The 24,893-nt window shown below is 44.7% G+C and overlaps 1 protein-coding gene across 1 annotated transcript in view; it reads right to left on the bottom strand.

The window, feature by feature from the left end:
- SLC23A3 (solute carrier family 23 member 3) overlaps positions 1 to 21,673 on the bottom strand; it is a 25,681-nt gene extending 4,008 nt beyond the window's left edge. The window contains exons 1-10 of the mRNA XM_018554908.1: positions 21,484 to 21,673; positions 18,702 to 18,853; positions 14,234 to 14,328; positions 11,801 to 11,868; positions 9,702 to 9,883; positions 6,908 to 7,028; positions 6,632 to 6,815; positions 4,897 to 5,150; positions 2,737 to 2,842; positions 1,354 to 1,521 (exon numbers count right to left, since the gene is read on the bottom strand). Coding sequence (XP_018410410.1) covers positions 1,354 to 1,521; positions 2,737 to 2,842; positions 4,897 to 5,150; positions 6,632 to 6,815; positions 6,908 to 7,028; positions 9,702 to 9,883; positions 11,801 to 11,868; positions 14,234 to 14,328; positions 18,702 to 18,853; positions 21,484 to 21,582 — 1,429 coding nt within the window. The 5' untranslated portion in view covers positions 21,583 to 21,673. The remainder of the gene's footprint in view (positions 1 to 1,353; positions 1,522 to 2,736; positions 2,843 to 4,896; positions 5,151 to 6,631; positions 6,816 to 6,907; positions 7,029 to 9,701; positions 9,884 to 11,800; positions 11,869 to 14,233; positions 14,329 to 18,701; positions 18,854 to 21,483) is intronic.
- Positions 21,674 to 24,893: the final 3,220 nt, after the last annotated feature.

The raw sequence follows: 24,893 nt of genomic DNA on the forward strand, positions 1-24,893 counted from the left end.
AACTCATTCTACCTGCTAACTGGAAGGCTCTATCTCCAACTCACAGGGGGGCTTTTCGGACCTCTGCAGAGAGACCACTGCTTACACATAGGGGGCAAGGATCCTTCTCTACATGCACATAGAATGTATTTGGCATTTATTTTCAATGCCACCCATACAAACTAATTCAGCACACTGCCGTACTTTGTGGTGTACTCCAATTGAGAATGTGGTGCAGGCAGGGCCGAATTAACATAGGAGTGGGCCGAGCCGACCCGAATCGCAGGTGGCCCGATGGCAATTCGGGCTGGCCCGCAACCAGACAGCAACCTATTTAGGCATATCAGAGGGCCCTCTGATATGCCTAAGCAGAGAGCCGCATCCACCAGTCTATGGAGCCTGCACTGACTGCCTGAGAGCCCATACTGACTGCTTGGAGCCCGCACTGACCACCCTAGAGCCCGCACTGACCAGCCTAGAGCCCACACTGATCGTCTGGAGCCCGCACTGACCGCCATAAAAAAGCCCACTCAAACCCTCAGCACCAGGCCTGTGATGCTTCTTATCCAGCCCAGGGTGCAGGTCTGATTTCGGGTGCCCTGTGGTGCATTGGCAGCTCATTCAAATGATTCGGATGCCTTATCACAACACACGTTATCACGCAACACAAAGTGCACTGATGGACAGATTTGAATAGAGCCCTAGGAACTGTGAAGTATGGAATAGACCCCCACAGGAGCTGATTCTCTCCAACTTGGCAGGTTGCTTCAAAAAACATCTGGATGTGTTTCCAAATGTCTCTAAAAACATATAACTGGCTGCTAATATTTATAAGGAAATAACATTCTATTGTTTGAACTGGATTGTTGATCCGGCGTGTATCCCATTGCCTTTGGGGACTTTTTCTTGCTACGGTAACTTGAGTCCCACTTGGTAAGGGTTTTTTGTGCCTTCCATTGGATCCAAATCAGGTTTAGGGATCTGAGGAAGCCGGTTATTTATTTATATTTGTCTTTTGGTCAGACTAGGAGATGGATACATGTATTTTATTCAACCTATGTAACTATGTAACCAGTGATCTCTTATCTCAGTATACCAAGACTTAAAGAGCAACACTTTGCTACACATTCTGATTGGAGGTTCTGACTCAAACTTGAACCTGATCGGAGTCCAATTCAGATAGGTTGTATAACATTAGATGGAAATTAATGCAAACCATACACAATTCCCAGCTGTGGTCTATGCTTGGATATACTGTCCCAAAGTGGACGGGATTTGTAGTAGCACAGTAGCCATGCCTTGTGCACAAGCTATGGTAATTGGGACTGGGCATGCTGCGGTTAGTAGTTCCACTACTGCAGAGTTTTTCCTCACCTGTGTCTATTTTGGCTGGCATCGCATCCAGCCAGCGAGGAACCAGCAGAGCCATGAACATTGTGAAGCCAACAATGAAGATGTTTCTTCCTGAGTCTATATTAGCGTACTGGAAGTAGGCGACTCCACCTCCCACTGCCATGGAGAATGTGAGACACAGCGTGCCGCCTGAAGGAAGAAGGACAATGAAACATTTCAGGAGCAGAATGGGTCACAATGGTCAAGAAGGATACATAAGATGCATTTACTTGGACGTCATAAAGAGGAACTCACTGACAAGGGCAAAAACAAATCATAAATAAAAAAGAAACCGTCATTGTTACTAAATAGCAGTTGACACTTTCCATGAAGAATGCTGAATTATTCATTCCATCAATTTACAAATAACTTCCACCATAACTAATATCTATGGGCATGGGTCACTAAATGGCGCACCGCGGTCCGAACACAGACCGAGTGGCGGTTCTGTATGGAACGCAATGGCCGACCTGCACTGGATTATGGTTGGCTGACAGCGGATACACTGGCCTCTGTTTCCACTGCCATCCATAGCCCAGCTGTACAGCCACCCAGATCACTTGTAGTAGCCACGATTGTGACACACCCTACCCCACCCCATCGTCATTATTTTTGGGCCACAGCATACAGTGTCAGGATGGAGAGTAGGAGCAGACCGGGGGAAGATCTGCTCTGCATTCACTGAAGCATGAAGTGATGCTCTCAGCGCTTCATACTTTAGCTCGCTGCAGTGCCAGGTATACAAACTATCAAGCGCATTCCTGTGCTTGATGATCTGTATTGGAGAGCAGGAGAGATATCAGATGTAGACCCCTGTAGATCTAATAGACCCCTTGATGTCTACATAAAGAGAACCTGTCACCTCCAAATGCTGTCAAGTAAGGGCTTGTTAGCCCTTTATGAAGGCAAACATTAAGTGAAAAGAAAATTGACAAAGGTGATAAAAAGTTTAAAAAAAATAAAAATAAAAATGAGAAAACATTTAAAACCAACCCTGCCGCCCCACCATCTGACTCTAATGAACCTGTGCCTGTAAAGCATGCATGTGTATGTAAACGGGAAGGAGGGAACTTCTAACAACAACAAAATAAAGAGTGCAACGCGATTAGCTCATCAGCACTGTGCCTGGGAACACATGCCAGCAGCCGTGCATTGCAGTGCAGCTGCCGATGTGCATGCAGCCTAAATATTAGACTGTGGCATGAACATGAACTGAGTGACCGTTCTATGTGGACCACGATTTGGACTTCTGCTCAATGAAAATGTTATTCACCAGACCCCCTTGAATTTGAGTTCACTACCCCTGATCTAGCAGCTTGCCACACATCAGCACAAGATATACAGTATGTAAAGAAGGAAGCCTACCATGGACAGCAAAAGGGATTGTCATCAGCATCTGGGCCAGCTTGGGGGAGCAGCCCAAGACAAGGAACAGTAATGCACTCAACTGGCCTGAGTGACGGGAGCCCACCTGAAACGAAACACATCTATCAATGTCACTTTCCTGTCACTGTGACCTGCAAACCTTGACCTAGATTCTGGATTTGGAAAAGTCAAAACTCATCCTCAGTCATCATACTCCAGGACCACAAGTGACCTACATGTCAGATTTTTCACCCATCAGTAGCATCATTCACCTCCTTGCTAACAGTTTAAATCAATGTATTGCAAATGATACAAGGGGTTAGCAAAGGGTTACATTATTTGCTACTTTGTGCATTTGCACAAATGCAGTGCAAATGCAGTGTGCATTTTTTTACATGTATCCTCCATGTCAATGATACTATAGCAGAATGTTGATACGCTTAAAAAGTTTGGGGGAAAAATTTCACCCTTCCTGGAGGTGATATAATTTCAACCAATATCGTGTATCAGCCCCATTACTAGCATGTAGTTGGCTTTGCCTTGGATTATTGTTCACCTTCCTCTGGATTGACTGAAGGTTGGTGAATGGACCGGAGGTTTGTAATAGCAGAACTTGATGGAAATTGTTTTTTTTTTTCAGTGTATCCCTTTACCAAAACTGAATAATCGTCACATTCTGCTTGGCTTGTTCCATAATGTTGAAGGTATTTCACTTCTTCAGTCTGAACACGTTTTGTGAACACGTAAACCACTTGGGCAACTCATTCACCTCATTACAACCACCATGTTCTTACCAATCTGCATCTGTCTTGACTCATTTCTTGACACTATGGTGATTGGAATAAAGCTGAACTCTGCATTCAATATAGGAACTGTTTTACCTGCCAAATGATTTTTCTGTCTAACCAATCATGAGATTTGCCACACAGCACAGTCCTGTCAGGCAGGGAAGGAGACCTGATTTTTCTATGCTGCAGTTTCAGCTTCACTTACAGCCCTCCTCCACATTCACAACCTATGACTGGATAGTAAAAGAAGAATCAGCAGGCTAATGAGCTCAGCTCTCTGTCACACTTCTCTATCTTCCTATCAACATGCTGCTTGTCACCTTGTTGACCAGCTCCTTGTGCAGCTTTTTCCCCTGCTGTACAGGGACTACGTGAGGCTGATACCAGGTCAGATTTGGGTACTTACAATGCTTGCAATTAAAAATACATTTAATTATATATTTAGAATTACTAGGGATGCACTGATATCGGTATCGAGTACGAGTACCGATATAATTTTTCCGGTACTCGCCGATACCGAATACCGAGTAACGGAAGTCCCATTCAGGAAGTTAGGCGGCGTGTAATGACTCACCACCTGGCTTCCTGATTAGCTGGGAAGCCGGGCAGCGTGTAAAGACTCGCCACCCGGCTTTCCGATTAGCAGGGAAGCCGTCCCCATGCTGCTCGTCACTATGTGACGAGAGAGCATTGAGACGGCTTTCTGCCCAATCAGGAAGCCAGGCGCCGTGTAATGATGCAGCACCCCGCTTCCTGATTGGCCGGGAAGCCGGCTCCATGCTCCCTTCTCATTACACGTCGCCTGGCTTCCTAATTGGCCAGCTTCCCGTCCAATCAGGAATCCGGGCAGTGTGTAATGACGCGCTGCCCGGCTTCCTGATACAGGAGCATAGGCATAGGAGCATTTGACCAAGTACGAGTACTCGCCCAAATACTTACTAGTATCGGTATCGGTGCATCCCTAATAATTACTGATCTGAATTATCTCCCTGGAGCTCAGCTTTACGATGGCTGGGTTGACCACGTGGCTATGAATGCAGTTGTATGTTCCTCACAGAACAAGTCCAGGTGCATGTGGCTGACTACTAGCTATACCATGACCTGGATAATTGGAAACCTTCACAGACACGAAAATACTCGTGTTCTGCTCACATCCTTACTATCCCCAAATCTAAAAAGAAAATAATACAATAATAATAATAATAATAATATAATTTAATAAATTGATAAATGAATATAATTTAAATATAACAATGTTATGAGTATTATATAAGGATCTAACAAGGAGTTGATTAGTTTACTATCCTATCTTACAAAACCACAAAGCTGGTCAGGATTTTAGGTTGCAGGTGTCACTGGTCGTTTTGAGTACCTGGGTGATTCCGATAACGCCAGCACTGGGGATGTTGGATCCGACTCCGCACACACTTCCCAACACTCCAGAGAGGATATTTCCAATACCCTCCATGCATATGCCACGGTTGCAGGAGTGAAACGGGACAGGGGGGCAGCACAGCATTCGGGCACATAAGATATAACATCCTAGAGAAGACAGGCTGGAGGTCAGGGTCATGGCAACTCCCATGCTGAGAGTCTCCAGACTAAACCGAGGCCATCCCCAGGCACCTGTGTGGACAAACGGTAAGAAAGGTGGTCACTGAGACAAGAGAACATAATAGGTACTGGGCAAAGAATGAACCCATGTTTGCCCCCAGGATCCCTCCCATTCTCTGGAATTCCCTACCCAAACCCCTCTGGCTATCTTCTACTCTGTCTGCCTTTAGGTGATCCCTGAAAACTTATCTCTTCAGGAAAACCTATCCCACATCTACCTAACTATTGAACCTTTACTTTCTCATACACCGTATCCCCACACAGCTACCTCCTCATGTATCACTTGCCCCTCCATTTAGGCAAGGGCCCTCCTGACCATCTATTCTCGAATTGTATTGAAACTGCACTGTCTACTTTTACATTGTAAAGCGCCGTGCAAACCATAGGCACTATATGAATTCTGTATTATAATAATAATTATTGGTAAGGCTGGGCATGGTGCAAACCCAGCTTGCTCAAAGCTCTGACTGACAAACCCCTCCTAGCGCATTCCCACCCTGCAGCTATACGTCACAAAGGGGCAAGGGATGCCACTGCAGCTATACACATCACAAAGGGGTGGGGAATGACACTGTAGCTATACGTCACAAAGGGGCGAGGAATGCCACTGCAGCTATATGTCACAAAGGGGCGGGGAATGCCACTGCAGCTATACGTCACAAAGGGGCGAGGAATGCCACTGCAGCTATACGTCACAAAGGGGCGATGAATGCCACTGCAGCTATACATCACAAAGGGGCGGGGAATGCCATTGCAGCTATACGTCACAAAGGGCCGGCAAATGCTACTGCAGCTATACGTCACAAAGGGGCAGCGAAGGCCACTGCAGCTATACGTCACAAAGGAGGGGGGAATGCCACTGCTGCTATATGTCACAAAGGAGGGGGGAATGCCATTGCAGCTATACGTCACAAAGGGGTGGCGAATGCTACTGCAGCTATACGTCACAAAGGGGCGAGGAATGCCACTGCTGCTATATGTTACAAATGGGCGGGGAATTCCACTGCAGCTATACATCACAAATGGGCTGGGAATGCCACTGCAGCTATACGTCACAAAGGGGCAAAGAATGCCACTGCAGCTATACGTCACAAAGATGCAAGGAATGCCTCTGCCACCACTGATTGAGTTGGGAGGAGGGGGTGGTGGTCAGAGTGGTGAGTGGGCTTAGATGAATACATTAATTTCACCTTCATCTATTGATCTCTGTAAGCACCAGGCTTTTTGTTTGTAAATTTGATAGGAGGAGAAAGCACTGGAAATAGCCAAGAGCTCCACTTCCTGGTTCAATAGAGGACTACATATATGTATATATGTATTTCATATAAACCAAAATTAATGTTCAAATATTTAATCCTAATAAAGAAAGAAAATTGAGATTCAGAACCAATATACAACCATTCAGAGGATCTGACCTTCTGACCTTCTGAAACCATTTAACACACTTTGTACACTGATTATGCACGTTACTATATAATTTTACCAATTGGTACCTATAGAGGGGAACTGAAACCACGGGGCCAGTTCTGTTGCGTTTCCTCCATGAGGCGGTGCAAACATGCGCGTGAGGCATCCAGATGTGTTCTGTGCCAGGCGGAATTCACTGGGAAACTCGGTCTGTTCATGTGGGACCCAGATAGTGCACACGATCCAGATACAGGAAATGGGGAGGAACATCTGTCAATCAATCACCATAAAGAGAGAATATAAATCTCTGCACTGCGTTGGTCTATGTACGAATAACTGCGGCACGAGGACCTAGTACTTACAGACAACATGCGAAAGACTGGAGCAAACTTCTTCCCATCTCCTCCCTTCTTGTTCCAGATGTACACAGGGAAGTGAAGGGAATGCAGGTTTTGTGACAAAAATGTGGTCGCTGCGATGAGGCTGCAAAGTACAAATACTAAGGATTATTCATCGGTCAGCCTATGCAGGGGCTATGATAAACAGGCAAGGCTCAGCTGAGGAACTGGGGCATGCTGGGAATTTCAATCCATAGAAGGCAAAATAAGCAAATTGTCTTAACTCAAGCCAATTTTTTTTTTACGTTTTGGATAAAGTAGGGAAGATTTTACATTTCTATTAGTTTTTAAAAAAAAATATCTGTAATCCCCTTTGGAGAGATTTTCCTTTACATCCTGTCCCTGTGACACCCGTACAAGTCATGGGGGGAGCAGTTGTCACTGGAAAAGGAAAACACAGACAGTCATAAAACATTGTCACAGGTTCTAACCCCTTTTCTTATTAAAATAAAATATTTTTGTTTGTGCCTGTGTTCCTATTGGAGAGTTTGTTCTAAAAGGAAGTGGGGAGAAATCTCCACAGCAGGAACACTGATGACAATAAAAACCCGATGGAGGCACTAACCCTTCCCTGCTCTGTCCAAATTACAAAAACAAAATTGGGGTGAAGTTGGGCTTTAAAGGTGATGCATCTCTCTGAGTAAGCCTGTGAAGGTGAAATGCGCCATAGGTGGGCGGTTACTAGACGGGGACTACACCATGCTGGCTGCTGGATTGAAATAAAGTTAAATGAAGTTAACATTGTGCTGCATTTTCTTGGACAATGCGGTTATGGACAGTGAATGGCTCCCATCCAGCACCCGCACTGTGCCCGGGCAGTGGATCGTGGAGTGCTGAAGTTTCTCTCCATTTTTCTATAATGCATAGTGGAGTTACATTTTATTTTCTTTGCTATGGTTACAAATATAAAATACAAATTTGGTAAATAATATTTTTCTTCATTTTAGCTGCGTGAGTATAAAACATTGTATTTGTGTAGTTTAGATTTACAGCCAACTGATGGCGCTGTGGGCTGGAAAATGCCAATATTACTTAAAATAAGCTCCATTTGACGCACAGTATGTTGATCCAAAGGAGTACCTTCTCCTCCTCCTGCAGGCTACAGATAGCTCCCCAAAGTTTCAATCAGAGAGAGAGAGACCCTGAAAGTAAGCCGCTCCTGCTCTGCTCCCTTTAATTTGCTGTGCATCTTGCATCCTACTGAACCATGTATTAAATATTTACAGGGTTATTCACAAAAGGGTGTAGAGTTCGGAGAAGGCCGGAAAAAGGAACAATCTAGGACAACATTGCTGAACTGGAATGTGAGCTGAATGGGAAAATGTTTCCAAATCAGCTATTTTGGCCTTGATTGTTCACTTCTCCTTCCTTCTCCAAACCCTTCACCTTTTTGTGAATAACCCTGTTAGTGTATATAAAAAGTAAAGTACAAAAATAGATCTACAACATCAGTTTAAAAATGTATCAAATACAAATATTTAAAATAACACCAACCCAAAACTATTATAGTTTGCCTCTTAATTGGTTTAAAGACAGTGACTTTAGCCTCTCCTTATAGTTACCTGAAGGGATCCCACCAGTGCCTGACTGCAGACTTCCAGCTAAAAGAGATGTGATGTAATACTGAATTTCATCCACAGTTGGAAGTGAAGTTTGTACTTGCACAGGTTTGTCCTAAAATTATTAATGACAGATGCCATTGGCTCCATTTTCCTTTTCATAGTCCTTAAAGTGACAGTAAACCCTCAGATTTTTTAACATAAAACAATACTGTAATGTGCGCCTTACTGTAATCCATGGTTGTTTCCCTTCTCTTTGATGCTCTTCCTTTTAAAACTGTATCTGTTCTCATGCTTGGGGAGAACTTCCCTTTTCAGCTCAGGGCCTCTTCCTGTAGTGCCGGCTCAGGTTACAAGCCTATACAAACGTATACACAGACACCATGTCTGACAAGGCAGTCTGCTGAAAAGGGAAGTTCTCCCCAAGCATGAGAACAGATACAGTTTTAAAAGGAAGAGCATCAAAGAGAAGGGAAACAACCATGGATTACAGTAAGGCGCACATTACAGTATTGGTTTATGTTAAAAAATCTGAGGGTTTAATGTCACTTTAAAGGAGAACTATTTGGTTAAGACTTTTCCCCATAGTTCTCCTTAGGGTAACGGGAGGACACAAACTAGCGTCCTCCCGTCACCCTGGGCTCAGTATACCACGAGCTATAGCTTGCGGTATACTGAGAGGCCGCAGTATACCGCGAACTGCTGCTCGCGGTATACTGAGACGCCACAGCTGAAGCGCATCCCGACAATTATGCCGGGATCCGCCCAGCTGCGTGACTGACAGCTGACTCTGCCTATCTAGAGGCAGAGCCAGCTGTACCTGCCCCCTCCCCCGTCCGTTCCGCCAGTCAGCGCTGGAGGATCGGAGCGGGGAGGGGGGAATCTAGCCCCTCCCCTGTCACGGCACAGAGCCATCACAGGATCGAGAGGTGAGCGAACGCCGCTATTTGTTCGCTCACCTCCCGATCTACTGAGCTGACCTGTGACAGTCTCATTGTCACAGGTCGGCTAGAACTATGAGGTGAGTGAAAAACAATCACCTCATAGTTCTCCTGTAACTTTCTACTACAGCTTCAGAACCATAGTGGATAGTGGGGAGAACATACAGATGTTTTAGGTTGGGCACAATAACAAATGTCTACATGTAGCAAACCTAGATATGATTGAGCCTGCCATTAACATGATTGGATTAGGCTTACCCCATGGAGATGCTCCAGCTGAAGGAACACAACTGCGCTGCTGACTTGTAGCAGGAGAGGCCAAGGATGGATAGCACCGGGGCAATGACCATTGGGCCACAAGACTGCAGAATCCATCCCCAGAGCCCGAGGGTTCCTGTGAGGACTTTGAGGAGTCCTGAGACCAGCAATGCCCCTGAAACCTGTAAAACAGAGCAAAGAGGGCCATTATTAAGTTCTACAAATTGTGGTCCAACAACTGGCTGGTGCAGAATCCAGATTATAATAGAGAGGACAATGATGTAGTGGTGGGGTGGATATAGGCCTAAATCCGCCTAGGGCACAGTCTAACAGTCTACAAAGATTTTGTAGGATCACCCCCTTTCTATGTTGGTCTCCACCAACAGTCCGAATGCAGAGTCAGATTAAAGCAGAATGGGGCCCTAGACAAGCTATCAGCTCTGCCCCACCCCCATGTTTTTAATTGACATACATAAGGACTGAAATAGGCATGCAGCAGTCTCTCCATTTGCATTGTTGGTACTTGAGTAGCCCCATCAGACAACAAATGACTACAAGTTCTTCCTCCCTTGTGAAGGGACGGGCAGGTGCAAAGCTTTGACCAAACTCCCTGGTTTAATGCTGGAGCTGGAGCATAATGATTGTAGCTTGGCCCCTGGACATCCATCCACCGGGCCCTATGCTCCTACCTCCTTTCAGGTGACCCAGGTCTGGATTAATGAGACAATTTTGCACTTAGGCTGAAAATGCTCTTTAGGTAGATGCTAAACTTTTTAACAGATTTAAAGAAAACTTGCACTTAGGAAACATGTCCCCTACCATAGCTGACCGCCCCCCATACAAATACTAGTTGCCTGCCGTGCTGATCTAATGGCTTCAATAGGTTTTTGATTGACCTGGAACCATGATGCAAATTAGGCGCTCTCACTTTGCTCTGACTTCACCTACTATAGGCGGGTCAGAGATTGAGACATCTCAAACTTTTTTAGAAGGCCAGCAATGGCAGCCTTCATGCCTGTCTCAGTACAGGGATACTTAAAGTGGATTGTACAATTAGATTGTAACATGTGTGATTAGCTTAAAGTGGAATTGAACTGCTAGTTGCATGGGTGACAGATGCACACTTGATGTTGCCACTCCATCTGCTGCCATCTTTGTTGCTTCTCCCCTATTTAGCCACTGGGCAGCCACTGATGATGTCACTTCAGCATGCATGGCACCCGGTTCATTCTCAGAATCCTACAGAACACTGAACTGTGCATGTGCCACAGCCATAAGAGAAAGGGGAAGAAGTTGTTTTTTTGTGGGGGGGGTTTGGCATAAGAGACCGACCAAGTCACCTCTACCACAAAAAAACAAAAAACTTTACATCCATGCATTTTTTTAGGGTTTAGTTCCCCTTTAACCGTACCTTTTTTGAATTTGAGAGCAATAAATGAATATAAGAAAAAACGTTGCATGTTTTTTTGTTTTGTTATTAGAACAAAAATGTAATCTACTGCAGTCCTTAGATACTGTGGCTGCTTTAGTTTTCTATTTTTAGGCTTTTTCCCCTTAATTTTTACCTGGTGATCCTGCCAGTATCAAACTTTCTTCTAAGAGAGGAGGGGGTGTTCTGTAGCCCACAAAGATAGCTGGGAATAATGTTACCTGATAAGAGTGCAGCACAGGTAGGGAGTAAGGATGGGCTCGGGCGTGTTCGCAGCTCCACGTGCCGAGCCCGCCAAGAAGCTGACAGCGCACAGCGCCAATCACAGGCACTGAGACATTTCCCGATCTCTGCAGCTGCGGACCGGGAAAATGTCTCAGAACCTGTGATTGGCGCTGTCAGCTTCCTGGCAGGCTCGGCAAGTGGAGCTGCGAACACGCACCGAGCCCATCGTTAGTAGGGAGCATGGGGCGCTTTCAGCTCACTAGATTTCTGGCAGGAAAAGTGCTTTCAATTGTATATTTAGCAGACCACAATGGAGTAAATTAGTTCATTATCATGGTACAGACACTTTAACAAGTGGAGGAAAGAAAACATGTCTATAGCTACCAGACATCTACAGTATATCTGACAGCTATTGGTAATGACGATACCCCAAAGTCGTTCTGACCTCTCTGATTTGCTGGATGTCACTCTGCAGCTGCTCAATTCCTGTGCAATTTTCTTGTCCCGGGGAACCTTGATGGAAAGAGTTAAACAAAGCCATATAATTCAAATCAAACAACTCCGGCCAATCTAATCTTCCTCTTACACGTTCTATAATTCTATTAGGTTCTCTCACTCTAGGGAACAGATGAGATATATTTTCTCACAATTGAATCAGAAGATCAGCTTTAAGGTGCCCACACACCTTACGATAATAGTACGATAATCGCGGGAAATCCCACGATCGTACGATTATCGTAAGGTGTGTGGCAGCCGTGCGACCTCTGCTACTGTAAGGTCGCACGACTTTTAAATTAGGAACATGTTCGAAAAAAACAGCGTACGATGTTCGGCTGGTTTGTGGCATGTTCGCAAGATAAAAGCCGCACGGGGCGGTGTGCGCAAGTGCACACTGCCCGTTCAGCATTGCGGTCATCGGAAAAGCCTGCCCCTCAGCAGGGCGGGCTTGCGATCATCGCAAGTACGATCTGCCTGTCCAAGATAGGCAGATCGTACGTTTTTTTAATTACCTTACAACCATTGCAAGACAAAAGTCTTGCGATGGTTGTAAGGTGTGTGCCCAGCCTTAGGCATGTGTCCACTGAAAGTTTATCATTGCATTGGGTTCTACTGATGTTCCTGTTACTAAAAAAAAGCTCTTTGGAAATAATTTACTGATATAAAGCAGATCTGTTATTGAAATTCACACTGCATGTTATTCCATAGGGTACGTGTCAGCATTAGCAAATTACCTTTTCAGAGTTTCCACCGTCCTTCAGACCCACTCAGCTCCTGTGTCTCTGCACTTCTTTATTGCCCCCAACTCAGCTCCTGTGTCTCTGCTCTTATTCATTGCTCCCCACTCAGCTCCTGTGTCTCCGCACTTCTTCATTACCCCCAACTCAGCTCCTGTGTCTCTGCTCTTATTCATTGCCCCCAACTCAGCTCCTGTGTCTCTGCTCTTATTCGTTGCCCCAACTCAGCTCTTGTGTCTCTGCTCTTATTCATTGCCCCAACTATGCTCTTATTCATTGCTCCAACTCAGCTCTTGTGTCTCTGCTCTTATTCATTGCCTCCAACTCAGCTCCTGTGTCTCTGCTCTTATTCGTTGCCCCAACTCAGCTCTTGTGTCTCTGCTCTTATTCATTGCCCCAACTCGGCTTTTGTGTCTCTGCACTTCTTCATTGCCCCCACTCAGCTCCTGTGTCTCTGCATATCTTCATTGCCCTCCACTCAGCTCCTGTGTCTCTGCACTTCTTCATTGCCCCAACTCAGCTCCCGTGTCTCTGCACTTCTTAATATCCCTCCTCTCAGCTCTTGTGTCTCTGCTCTTATTCATTGCCCCAACTCAGCTTTTGTGCCTCTGCTCTTATTCACTGCCCCCACTCACATCCTGTGTACAGTGCTATACTGTAGATTGCAGTGTGGTAAGGCACATACCCTTGTGTACCCCCCTCCCCCTCGTTCCGATATTGCCATAGTTTCAGCAAGGCATTCCATTCACCTCCCAAAAGGTTCTGAGCATGGCAGAAGTAGGGGTGAGCAGGTCCTGCAGCTGGTAGTGGCCTGCAAAAAGTGGAGGTTGGACACGTGTGTCTTTTTTTCTGACCAATTTAATCACGGTGCACCCAGCAGATAGTTGGCTGGATATCAAAACCTTTTACCCCTATATCCTCCTAGATGCAGAGCAACCACTTGTATGCCAGCATTACTATTGTGCCCTCTTCTCCTCCACCTCTCTAAGGCTGTCTGTGAACATCACGCTGATTTGTAAGACCATGTATGCTTTAACACATCTCCAAAACCTAGCATTTAAATAATTTTGTATCTTCAACATAGCCTTCAAAGTCACATAGAGAGGCCCTCTCTGTGCTGTATTTAATTTTTTAGGTTTTCCATTGATACATGCTCCCATAGCAGTGCAACAAAATGAACAACTGAATATTAAGATTCTCCCCCATACACTTCATTTGGGTTTGGGTTTGGATTTACTGAATGTTGAAGACATTTCACACAACTGGTCTTGGGCAGATTCACTTATCTGTACTTATAGACAGCAATGGGGAGGGAGGCATTATGGTTCAAATGTGTCCCACAACCTGTATGGTTGCTCGTGCTTTGCGCTGCCTTGTCATGTGCAAGTTTGATATACATATCATACATATACACTAGCACTCACCTATAATATTAGTTACAATAAGCTGATCTCTTTTATATCTCAAACACATGGGGTAGATCAATACTCCTTGTCGGTATATTGCTGATATAACAATAACTGCATTTAACAACTACTTGGGAAAAATGTCATATTCTGTAATCAGGGTTAAGATTCGTTATGAGAATCTTCACAATATTCCTACACTGTCTAGTTACTGTATTTGCTAGTTTTGGGACTCACCAACCCCAGCCATAGTTCTGTTAGTAGCGGAGTGCCTGCTTAGGATTACAGCTGGGACAAGCAGCTCGAATGTCGGAGATTGCACCAGGGGCAGCCTGGAAAATGAAACAGAATGTGTGGGAACAAACATCAACAAATGAAATAATGAATCTTGGAAGAAATATAATGTGCATATCATGGTAATCATATAAGCACTATGTGTCAGTATGGATGAGCACGACATATAGGTGGTAAAACAATATTCCAGATCCTGTGCTATAGAGGTTCTATATAGAAGTAATGCAAACATTCTTGGGTCGTGGGGGGAAGCTCTAAAGGCAGAGACACAACCCCTTAGCTGCCAAGTGTTCCTGAATTTCAGAGATTTGGACAATTTACATGTTACGACTTCGCTTAGTGCCCCCCTTCATCTTTTTACCCTCAGTTATTTTAAAGGCCAGAATTTGGGTAAAACAATAATGCAGAAGATCTGGGTGCCTTGTAGACCAGGGTCAGGTAACCTTGACACTCCAGCTGCACTGAAGCGACAAATCCCATCTTGCATCTGCCTTTGGGTGTCATGCCTGTGGCTCTCAGAGTCTTGCAATGCCTCATGGGACTTGTAGTTTTTACAACAGATGGAGTGCCAGGGTTGCCTGCCCCTGTTGTAGATCATGAACTCCAGCACTCCATGCCAGTCTGCGGCCTCTAAAGCTAGCATGGTATTGTCAAATGAGATAGACATAGTCATATGTATAGGGGCAAAATGACTCTATGTATTTCAGCTTTGGTTACCACTTCAAAAAAGGACCTCCAGGAATTGGAAGGAGTGTGGTAATAAAATGATTGAAGTGAAGGAATTATTAGCTGAACTGAATGTGTTCTTTTGTGACAAAAAAGTGATTACCCTAAAATAAAGGCCCTATCAACAGAAAATAAAACCAATATACCCTTCCAAATAAAAGAAAACCCTAAAAGGGTTATTCACAAAAGGGTGAATGGTTTGGAGAAGGGCGGAGAAGGGAACAATCTAGGACAACATAGCTGAACTGGAAAAATTCTCTAATTCAGATCACTTTCCACTTCAGCTATGTTGTCCCTAGATTGTCACTTCTCCTGTCTTCTCCAAACCCTTCACCAAATTGTTTGCTATGGACGGGACAGCAGCTAAAAGTGAACGCTAATCCCAAATTACCCCAAATTAAAATGAAAGAACATACCCCCACCGCCGTTAAAAAGGCAGTTAAGTAGTTATTGCCCAGAGAGCTAGCAATCAGAATTAAAGTACAGTTTCTTAACTGACCAAAATCTCTCCCTATACAGTTTGTCTGCTTTCCCTACAACACCTTCCAGTTCACTGACATTGTGGCTGCTCTGTCCCCCTCCTTTTATAGCGAGGGTTGGCCTCACAAAATCCCCCTTATTGGCCCTTCTAAGCCATAGTTCATAGGCCATGCAGTGCAATATGGTTTAAAAAAGAATCTCCCCTGCACGTAAGTTGGCTTGGACCGGTAATCTCGAACCTGTAGGATTCACTTTGAACCCAAAGTAGCAATGAACCCGAACCTCATACCTACTACTGACAATTTCCCTAACTAGTAGTTTTCATGGGATGATTAGCTGGGTCAGGTACAATGACCCTGGACAGGATGTACCACGGTGGATCCGGTTTGTGTAATAAATTAACCTAGTACCGGTAGTAACCTTTTCTATTTATGAATAAATAGACCTTCCCATGATGCTGAGTGGTGACTCTTTGGTCCGTGATGACAAATTACACCACAGTGATAATGTTTGGCGTTGACTAAACTGCAGCAGGGGAAAGAACATAAGTATGAACTCTACTCTACTAAATACTAACCAAACTAACTATCGCTAACCAAAATAGTACAACATAATCAGGGATGTTCAGGAAAAGACCAATAGGACCAGTCCAGAAAATTAAATGTCAGAATATAGTGATGACAGATATGAAACTCCTCCTAAGCTAAATAAATGACTAAGAATGCCACAAACCTCCAAGCTCAATCTCAGGAATATCTAGCCGTTCAGCTAAATGGGATAGGCGCTAAAAGCCACCTTAGGTTTTTAGGCCTCATTCACACAGGGCAATTTGGGATCCCTGCAGCAGGAACCTACGGATCCTAGATGTCCCATGTGGATGCAGCCACTGTACCCATTCAAGTTAAAGTGGAACTTTACCCATATCTTTAAAATAACAACAAAAGCCCCTTTAGAAATGTTTAGTAATGACAATCGACAAACACATGCGTCTAGATAATTGCCGGCTTTGTCTTATTTTTCTTTTCCTCCCCATTCTTCTCACAGCGGCTGTTTTTACTAATGGGAGATGAATCCATCTCCCTTTACTTCCTGGAACTCTGGCACATGTGACTAGGACATGTGACCATGCACATCATCTCAGGGGAGGAAAATCCCTTTCCCCGAGACTTCGTGAGATTACAGATGAGATTTCCCAGCAATGCTCTGCTGATGTAACCTTCCCAGGATGCAACACTTGGGCACATTACATCAATTTGTGCCAAAGTGGGATCAGGAAGTAGAAAAACAGTAATTGTAAGTAAAAGAAACATGTGTATGTTTAGCTAATGAATGTAAGACGATTTCATGTCAGCATGCAGAGCTGTGTGCTGATATGATTTTTAGTCAAAAGGGGGTAAAGGTGCGCTTTAATGACCTGGTGACAGCGGCCGCATGTGTAAGCGGCTGTCAATATGTAATCGTATATGTGATACGATTACATGATGTAATTGTATCACGTATGATTACATGCAGACTGCCACTTACAGATGCAGCCGCTGTCAACAGGTCACAATCAAATCAAGTTTTGGAGAGAACTTGCACTCATCCCTACTCAATAAAAAAGGGAGAGGGACAGACCGGGAAAATGGTCAGAGGAGGAACAATAGCATCCAGTTCCCTGGATTGCAAGATTGAAGGCCACTCACAAATATAAAAATTGTCACCCCATCTGCCTGTTTTCAGCTGTCATGCCATCCAGGGGTACTCTAAGGGCTAAGTCAAATGGGCATGCACATCCCTACAGTGTGCACACCTACGCAGAGACCTGCAGAGACCTGCTCCGAAGAGGGACAGGTGCTGTGTGTAATTGCATGCAGCAGTCTGTACTTTCCTGTGAGAAGATGCAGGAGCACGTGGCTATCAAAAGAGATTTTTATTTATATAAAAAACAGCGCTGAGATAAATTTACATTTTATATATATTTTTTATATACACATCTTTTGAGATTTGTTGTTGATATTTTTTCACTTCATCTGTTCACTGGAGGACATTGGTTGTTGTTATATTATTTTTTCACCGCGCCAGTTCATTGGAAGATATATTGTATATAATTCATTCGTTGGAACTGTATTTTATATATTGGTTTGGGCACGGATTTTCCTTTGAGAGAGGTTTAAACAGATACTGTAAAGCTAATTCTTTGATAGATACATTTGTCACAGGTTGTACAAAACTTTCACTCACATAGAGATTGATTCTTATTACGAAGCACTAAATTTGATACTTTATTGCGTTTCTGAAATCTAACACTATCTGGGTGTAAAGGTGCCCATACACTGTGCGATCGTACGATAATCACAAAGTGTATGGAAGGCGTGCGACCGTTTTTACTGTACGCTCGCACGTCTTTTGTCTAAGGAGCACGCTAGAAAACCAGCCGAGAATCGTACGATTTTCGGCTGGTTTTTAGCATGATCGTAAGATCAATGCCGCACGGGCCGGTGTGCGCACGCGCACACTGCCCGTTCAGCATTGCGATCATCGGAAGCCCGCCCCTCAGGGGGTCGGGCTTGTGATGATCGCGAGTACGACCTGCCTGTCCAAGATGGGCAGATGGTACGTTTTTTTAATTACTTTACAACCATCGCAAGACTTAGGTCTTGCGATGGTTGTAAAGTGTATGGCCACCTTTACACTGTGAGGCCTTTAGCGCTATACCGGAGATTGATTAAACCTTTTAGGCATACCGCCTGAGTTTAGCAGCTTCTGGCTAGTCCGGTTTTTCTTCTTTTCTGTCCTCCATAAGCGCAGGTTTTTGTTTTTTATTTAACTGGGGAGATGGCTGGTTGCTTCATTTCTTTCCATTGCTTTTATATATGGAAGGTGAGGCATCAGCATTGGTGAAAGGAAACCATGTCAACCAATAATATGACCCAAATAAAACTGGCCATACATGTTATAATCTTTAGATGTACCAAAAATGAATGTCATGTGAGCGAGTACATAAGCAACCAGTCAGGACCTTGCATGCCATAAAAGTCAGATCTAAAGATTGTACAATCAGTAATATGTATGTACAATGTACTGTATATGGTCAGCTTGAAAGATGGAGAAACTTTAAACATCATCCTGAATTAATATTTGTGGATATCAATAGATACTCTGACCTGGCCCAATCAGAGTCCGATCTGAGGATGCCAATGAGAAATTAGTTTTCAGCACCTACCTTGTTCCGAGACCACTTTGCAGGCTGGTGGATATTCCGCAAGCAAAGAGGCTACTGGCCAGCAGATGGCTCTGATCCAAGGCTGACAAGTGGAAGTTCTGGTAGAGGAGGTTATGGCAAGTGCAGAGCAGGGAAGTCTGGACCAAGAGGTGCTGGAAACAGATAGTTGACAACTGTTACATATAACACAACCCAACAAATACAAATCAGATTATAGTTCTATCTTTAAAAAGAAAAACAGTTCTACCCAAAAGAAACAAGGATGGTGTTTTCAAATAAGGAACTGGCAAAATCCTTAAAGTCCCAGCATCTCCTCTCCTGTTATGACATCAGCATTGTAATAGGAATACATACTGCAGTTGTTTCTGATAATGTATTCAAAGCTTACATGAAACAAATCCCTTTTATGTAGTGAGCGCTGCCTTCCATCTGCCAATCACTTTTTTTCTACATTCCTTCTTCTAAAAGACATATACCTCTGCTGTCAACCTATGTATCTGTGGAAAGGAAGGACTTACTATATATATTAATATAAAGTAGGAAAAAATGATCTCTATTGAAAAGGTGTTGTTATAAAACCAGCACAACCAAGTAGATGAATCACCTTGACCGTTGTCTACTCTATCTGTTATGCAAGTACACCTAAAGTAAAAGCGCTGGGATCAAGAAATAAGCATTGTAGGTACCACCAGCCTCCTGCTTGCATTACATGAACATTTTCTGGACTTTCTTTTAAAGTATTGACTATATACTTTGAAAAAATGATGGATATGGAAAATTTACGTATGATAGAGGAGGTTAGCCTGATGTGGTGAGATCTACATCTGGTGGTCTATATGGCTTGGCCTTTTAGTCTAGTTGGCTGTCCACTGGCAGGAGCATCTCAATGTAAAACTGTCAAAAACCTGGACCAGTCATACTGGGCATATAAAGAGAAAAATACATAGGCAGCAGTTACCTTCAGTGAATATGTCTGCGAAGGTTGTCCTTTATCCAGGTCATGGTATAGCTATTAGTAGTTAGTACCTTCAACTGGACTTTTTCTGTAATGTTGAAGATGTTTTCTAGCTTCTCCAAGACACTTCTTCAGTTCTAATTGAAGAAGTGACTTGGAGGAGCCACTTGGGACTGAAGAAGTGGCTTAGAACTGGTGGGTTGTGACCCAAAAGTGGGTCGCCACATGCAAACCACTTTTCTAGGTGAAAGTCTCTTCAGCCTCCCCCTAAAGCAGAACTGTCAGTTCTCACACAGAGCAGCCATTTAAAATATGCTGCCCAGCGCTGAGTGTCGACGTGAGGTGGGCTGGGGCTATGGCCACGAGGGAGCACCATCTATGCCTGCATTGCTTATAGCTCCCTTGCGTGTCCTGTAGAGGAGCCTGGACCGGAGTGACATCACATTCTGGCTCCCGGCACCTCTACAGGTGCGCATTGGAGCTGTACAAGCAATGCACATATGGATGGAGCTGCGTCACAGCACAGCAGCCCACTCTGCCGTGTGTTCCATTGCAGTGCAACTTGGGTCGCGGCTTAATGACCGAGGACAAATGTGGGTCCTGAGGTTACACAGGTTGAGAAACACTGGCTTAGAGAAGCTATGAAATGTCTTCATCATCACAGAACAACTCCAGTTGAATGTGACTATTACCCCTTCAGTGAAAACCAAATGTCAATATCATCAATATAGACCCAATTATAGGCAGCTGAAATACTGTACTATGATTGTAAAATGTGCTCTTGTTGTTGCCTTCGTGTATCATTGGCTAGCAGGGCCAAGGCAAACATGGAGGCTCACCAAGAAAGGCCAAGGTTGACTTTTACAGCTGTCTGTCTACACATCTTGTCTGATGGATTTTATCTTTTCATTGAAGGTAACGTCTACTAATGTATTTTTCATGCTCAGTCTGAACTTCCCACATGTGTCACAGGCTTTCTTCAAGGGTAAGGAGATCCAGGTAAACACCTTAGGTGCCAAAGCCTCCTGTAGAAACATCATTTTGTTATCACTTGTTGACCAAGGTTGGCCATACATTGTTAGGATTTTGGTCGATTCACAGCAAGTGAGATTTATTCTCCCTTCCTGTTGTGTCTCCATAACAAGAAGTGAAGGGAAATCTCCCTTAACAGGACACCACAAAAAGAAAGAACAGTTTTTATTGCGGTCTGTGCCCCTGCAGGGGAGATCCAGTCTCTCTGTCTGTTCTGATTACCATTGTCCCTCAGACTGAAAGTGATGGAAATCCAACAACTTGGGTGGTCACCAGAACAAGAATAGGGGTGAAATCTTCCAATGGGGACACTCGTTCCCATGATTAATATCCAAGTGAGGAACTCTCTCACTTTGAAGAGATTTCCTCCCACTTGTTGACACCTGTTGTGTATACAGGACAGGAAGTCAATCTCCCCAATGAGACCGAGAGGTTATGTGAGACCGAGAAAGCTAACAAAAACTGACAGGGGCTATCTGAAGCCCAAAATTTTACTTTTAAGCAGGAGTAGTCAAACCTCGCCCACGCTGTTGTGGAGCTACAGGTCCCAAAAGGCATTGCAAGGCTCTGACAGCCACAGGCACAGACTTCCAGTGGCAGAAACATGGATTTGTAGTTTCACTACAGCTGGAAGGCCAAAGTTCACCTACCCCTAAAGGAATCATCAACAATCTATGTATGTTCTGCTATGCATAAAGCTGCATCTGTTTTTAGCCCATATGTTGTTAAACTGTACACAGGTTCCATATTCTCTATCATGATTGTGGTGTTTAAGATTTGTAGGCCGCCACTTACCTGAAGAGCAAAGAAGAGGCTCAGCAGCCAGGGTGGGGTATGGTGAGGTTTGTAGGATGAGATTCGAGAAGCTTTGGTTCCACAACAGATTATAGACATCTCTGACCACGATAGCAATGGCGGATGGCGTAGAAAAGCGACAAGGTTCTCGCTGCCAAAGGACCCATCACCAGCTGATCTGACAACTTGTAGACCCGTCTCCAGGTCAGTCATTTACTTTGGTGTCACGCTTGCATGCACAGGGGTTTTCCAGTAACCTGAACCTCTCGTGCATGTTGCATGTGCATCAAGGAACTGTTACCAGGAATGCAGGAGGATGACTGACTGTCCCTCTGGGTATTACGCTTTATGTAATAATAACTGGACAAATCTGTAATGTCACTACTGTCCCTAACTGTAAGGCTCCATAGCAAAGATTTATTTTCCGGGTGAACTCCGACCTTACCTTCAGTCTTGCACAGTTGTACCGGCTCCCCTCCTGGACTGCAATGGCTTCCTCTGCTATATCACTGCACAAAGCGAGCTTCTTACAATGTACATTAAAAGCTGCAGCTAGAGTCCGAGTATAGTCAGATCGAGCCCGCCTCATATTCTGGCTGGAGGGCGTCCAGCACGATCTAGCCCTAAAAACAGTTTAGCTCATTCTTGGCGATGTTTATTGCGCGGCTCCCTGGTGCTCATGACATGATGTGACATGAGTAAATGTAAGCAATCTTGATACTGTATGTATCTATCCTTACAAGAAATAGGTTATGTGAGATTTAAAGGAGATCTATGAGGTGGGTGCTTTTCAGTAGATCGGGAAGTGAGAGAACACATACCGGCGTTCGCTCACCTCTCGATCCTGTCACGGCTCTCTGCTGTGACAGGGGAGGGGCTGGATTCCCCCCTCCCCGCTCCGATCCACCAGCGCTGACTGGCGGAACGGACGGGGGAGGGGGCGGGTACAGCTGGCTCGGCCTCTAGATAGGCAGAGCCAGCTGTCAGTGACGCAGCTGGGCGGATCCCGGCATAATTGTCGAGATCCGCTTGAGCTGCGGCGTCTCAGTATACCGTGAGATACAGCTCGCGGTATACTGAGCCTAGAGTGACGGGAGGACACTAGTGTCCTCCCGTTACCCTAAGGAGAACTATGGGGAAAAGCCTTAACCCCATAGTTCTCCTTTAAAGAAATTAGCTACATAAAGATAGCTGTACACTTTTCAATCTCCTTTATAACTTATTGAAGCTCTGTAATATTAGGTCCTGCCTAAATAATCCATATTGCCTGCATCCAGTCAGGCAGGGCCTCCCAGTACACAGTTTTTGGTAGACATAAAATAAACCGTATGTAGACTGAATATGGTGGAAATTGAATTATATTTGGTTGTAATTACTGTTTCGGTCGATTCGGTCCACAGAAATGACTGGGTAAGGGTCAGTGGGGACATTTGCTCTCTGGGCCAGTACAAATATGATATGTTGGACTGGTGATACCAAGAAGAAACTTCACCATTTAGACATCGATCAGAGTGGCAGTCATGGACATTGTCACTTGCTGGGCATTCTATAGTGACCTGCTACCTCTTCAGACCAGTGGGTGCAGCAGAGGAACATTTGTCCAGTTCCAATTTACTATGTGGCTCTGAGGTGTCATGTGACCAAATACCGATGCTAGAAAATGTGACCCAATAAACCACGTTGTTTGAAATGCCCACCTTTCACAATGCCCACCAATGAGGCAACATTTCTAAGATTTCTTAGAAACACTTCCCCAAAACTAATATTCATCCTGTGGCAGAGTCAATGAACCTGTGACAGTGACATTTATTCATTAACAGTGTTGTGCATTACATAATAATGTATGTAAGTATATAAGGGGTGGAGACAAGACCAGTCAGGTAGCACAAGTAGATATAGCAGCAGTGAGCGGTCTTTATTATAGAAGGGGGCGGAGACAAGACCAGTCACCCTGCACAGGGAGAGAGCAGCAGTGAGCGGTCTTTATTACAGGAGGGGGCGGAGACAAGACCAGTCACCCTGCACTAGAGAAAGCAGCAGTGAGCGGTCTTTATTACAAGAGGGAGTGGAGACAAGACCAGTCACCCTGCACAAGGAGGGAGAGCAGCAATGACCGGTCCTTATTACAGAAGGGGAGGAGACAAGACCAGTCACCCTGCACAGGGAGAGAGCAGCAGTGACCGGTCTTTATTACAGGAGGGGGCGGAGACAAGACCAGTCACCCTGCACAAGGAGAGAGATCAGCAGTGACAGGTCCTTATTACAGGAGTGGGCGGAGACAAGGCCAGTCACCTTGCACAAGGAGAGAGAGCAGCAGTAACCGGTCTTTATTACAGGAAGCTTCTCACACTGGATTACTGCACAGATGTGGAAGAAATACAAACGTCGGAGTTCAGCTATAATGCATCTCTTCCAAATAGATAAAATCTTCACAAATGCAACAGAAGGGGAAACCACAGGTGTACTTTAAGGTAGCAAATCGATCTTATTCACATGTTGCTAAATATCCACAGTTAGGATTTCTGAGAAGACAGGAAAAAAAATGAAACGGTAATGTGTTTCTAAAAGTGCATGCGTTGTTTTATTTTCTGTGGAGTCAGAGGTGGGGGAGGGGAGCGGGGTATCACAGCACAGTCCCCTGCCACTCACTGTCCCTGAAAGTCACAGTGTCAGCCCCGCTATCTTCTGTGTAATGTTCTGCAGGCTGGAGAATGTCTGAGAAACAAAACAGACAATGGCTATAAGGAACACAGACAGTCCTTCTGTCAGATATTTTATACATACCGTGTTTCCCCGAAAGTAAGACACTGTCTTATATTTTTTTTTTTGGCTCAAAAAACACACTAGGTCTTATTTTCGGGGTAGGTCTTATTTTTATTTTTTTTAAAGTACAACAATCCACACTTATTCATGAAGGAAAGTCTACATGTATTCATGTACAAAAATATGGTGACCAGAGGTGCCGTACCTTTCCAAGAGCAATAACCAATCGCTGACCAGAATGAGTGAAGCGCACTTTCACTGTCGATTCCTCACAGGCGGAGTGCATTTGGTATCACTCCGCCTGTGACAGGAGCCGGTGCTGGAGGAAGCATCGGGTTATGCGGCTCTGCTCCCTCCGCTGCCGCCTCGCTTCCTCCAGCACCGGCTTCGTTGGATCGGGTTATGCGGCTCTGCTCCCTCCGCTGCCGCCTCGCTTCCTCCAGCACCGGCTTCGTTGGCACCGCTGATTCTCTCCCGCCTCTCCCGCGGCTCTTCAAGTTCCCCCTTATGACACCACCGGCCCAGGGAATAGTCACAACTAGGTCTTATTTTCGGGGTAGGTCTTATATTTTAGCAATTCCCAAAAATAGTACTAGGTCTTATTTTCGGGGAAAAAGAGTAACAGCCGATGTCCTTATAGCAAGTAC

Source organism: Nanorana parkeri, unplaced genomic scaffold (assembly GCF_000935625.1).
Source record: "Nanorana parkeri isolate BGI_ZX_2015 unplaced genomic scaffold, ASM93562v1 scaffold178, whole genome shotgun sequence".
NCBI lineage: Eukaryota > Metazoa > Chordata > Amphibia > Anura > Dicroglossidae > Nanorana > Nanorana parkeri.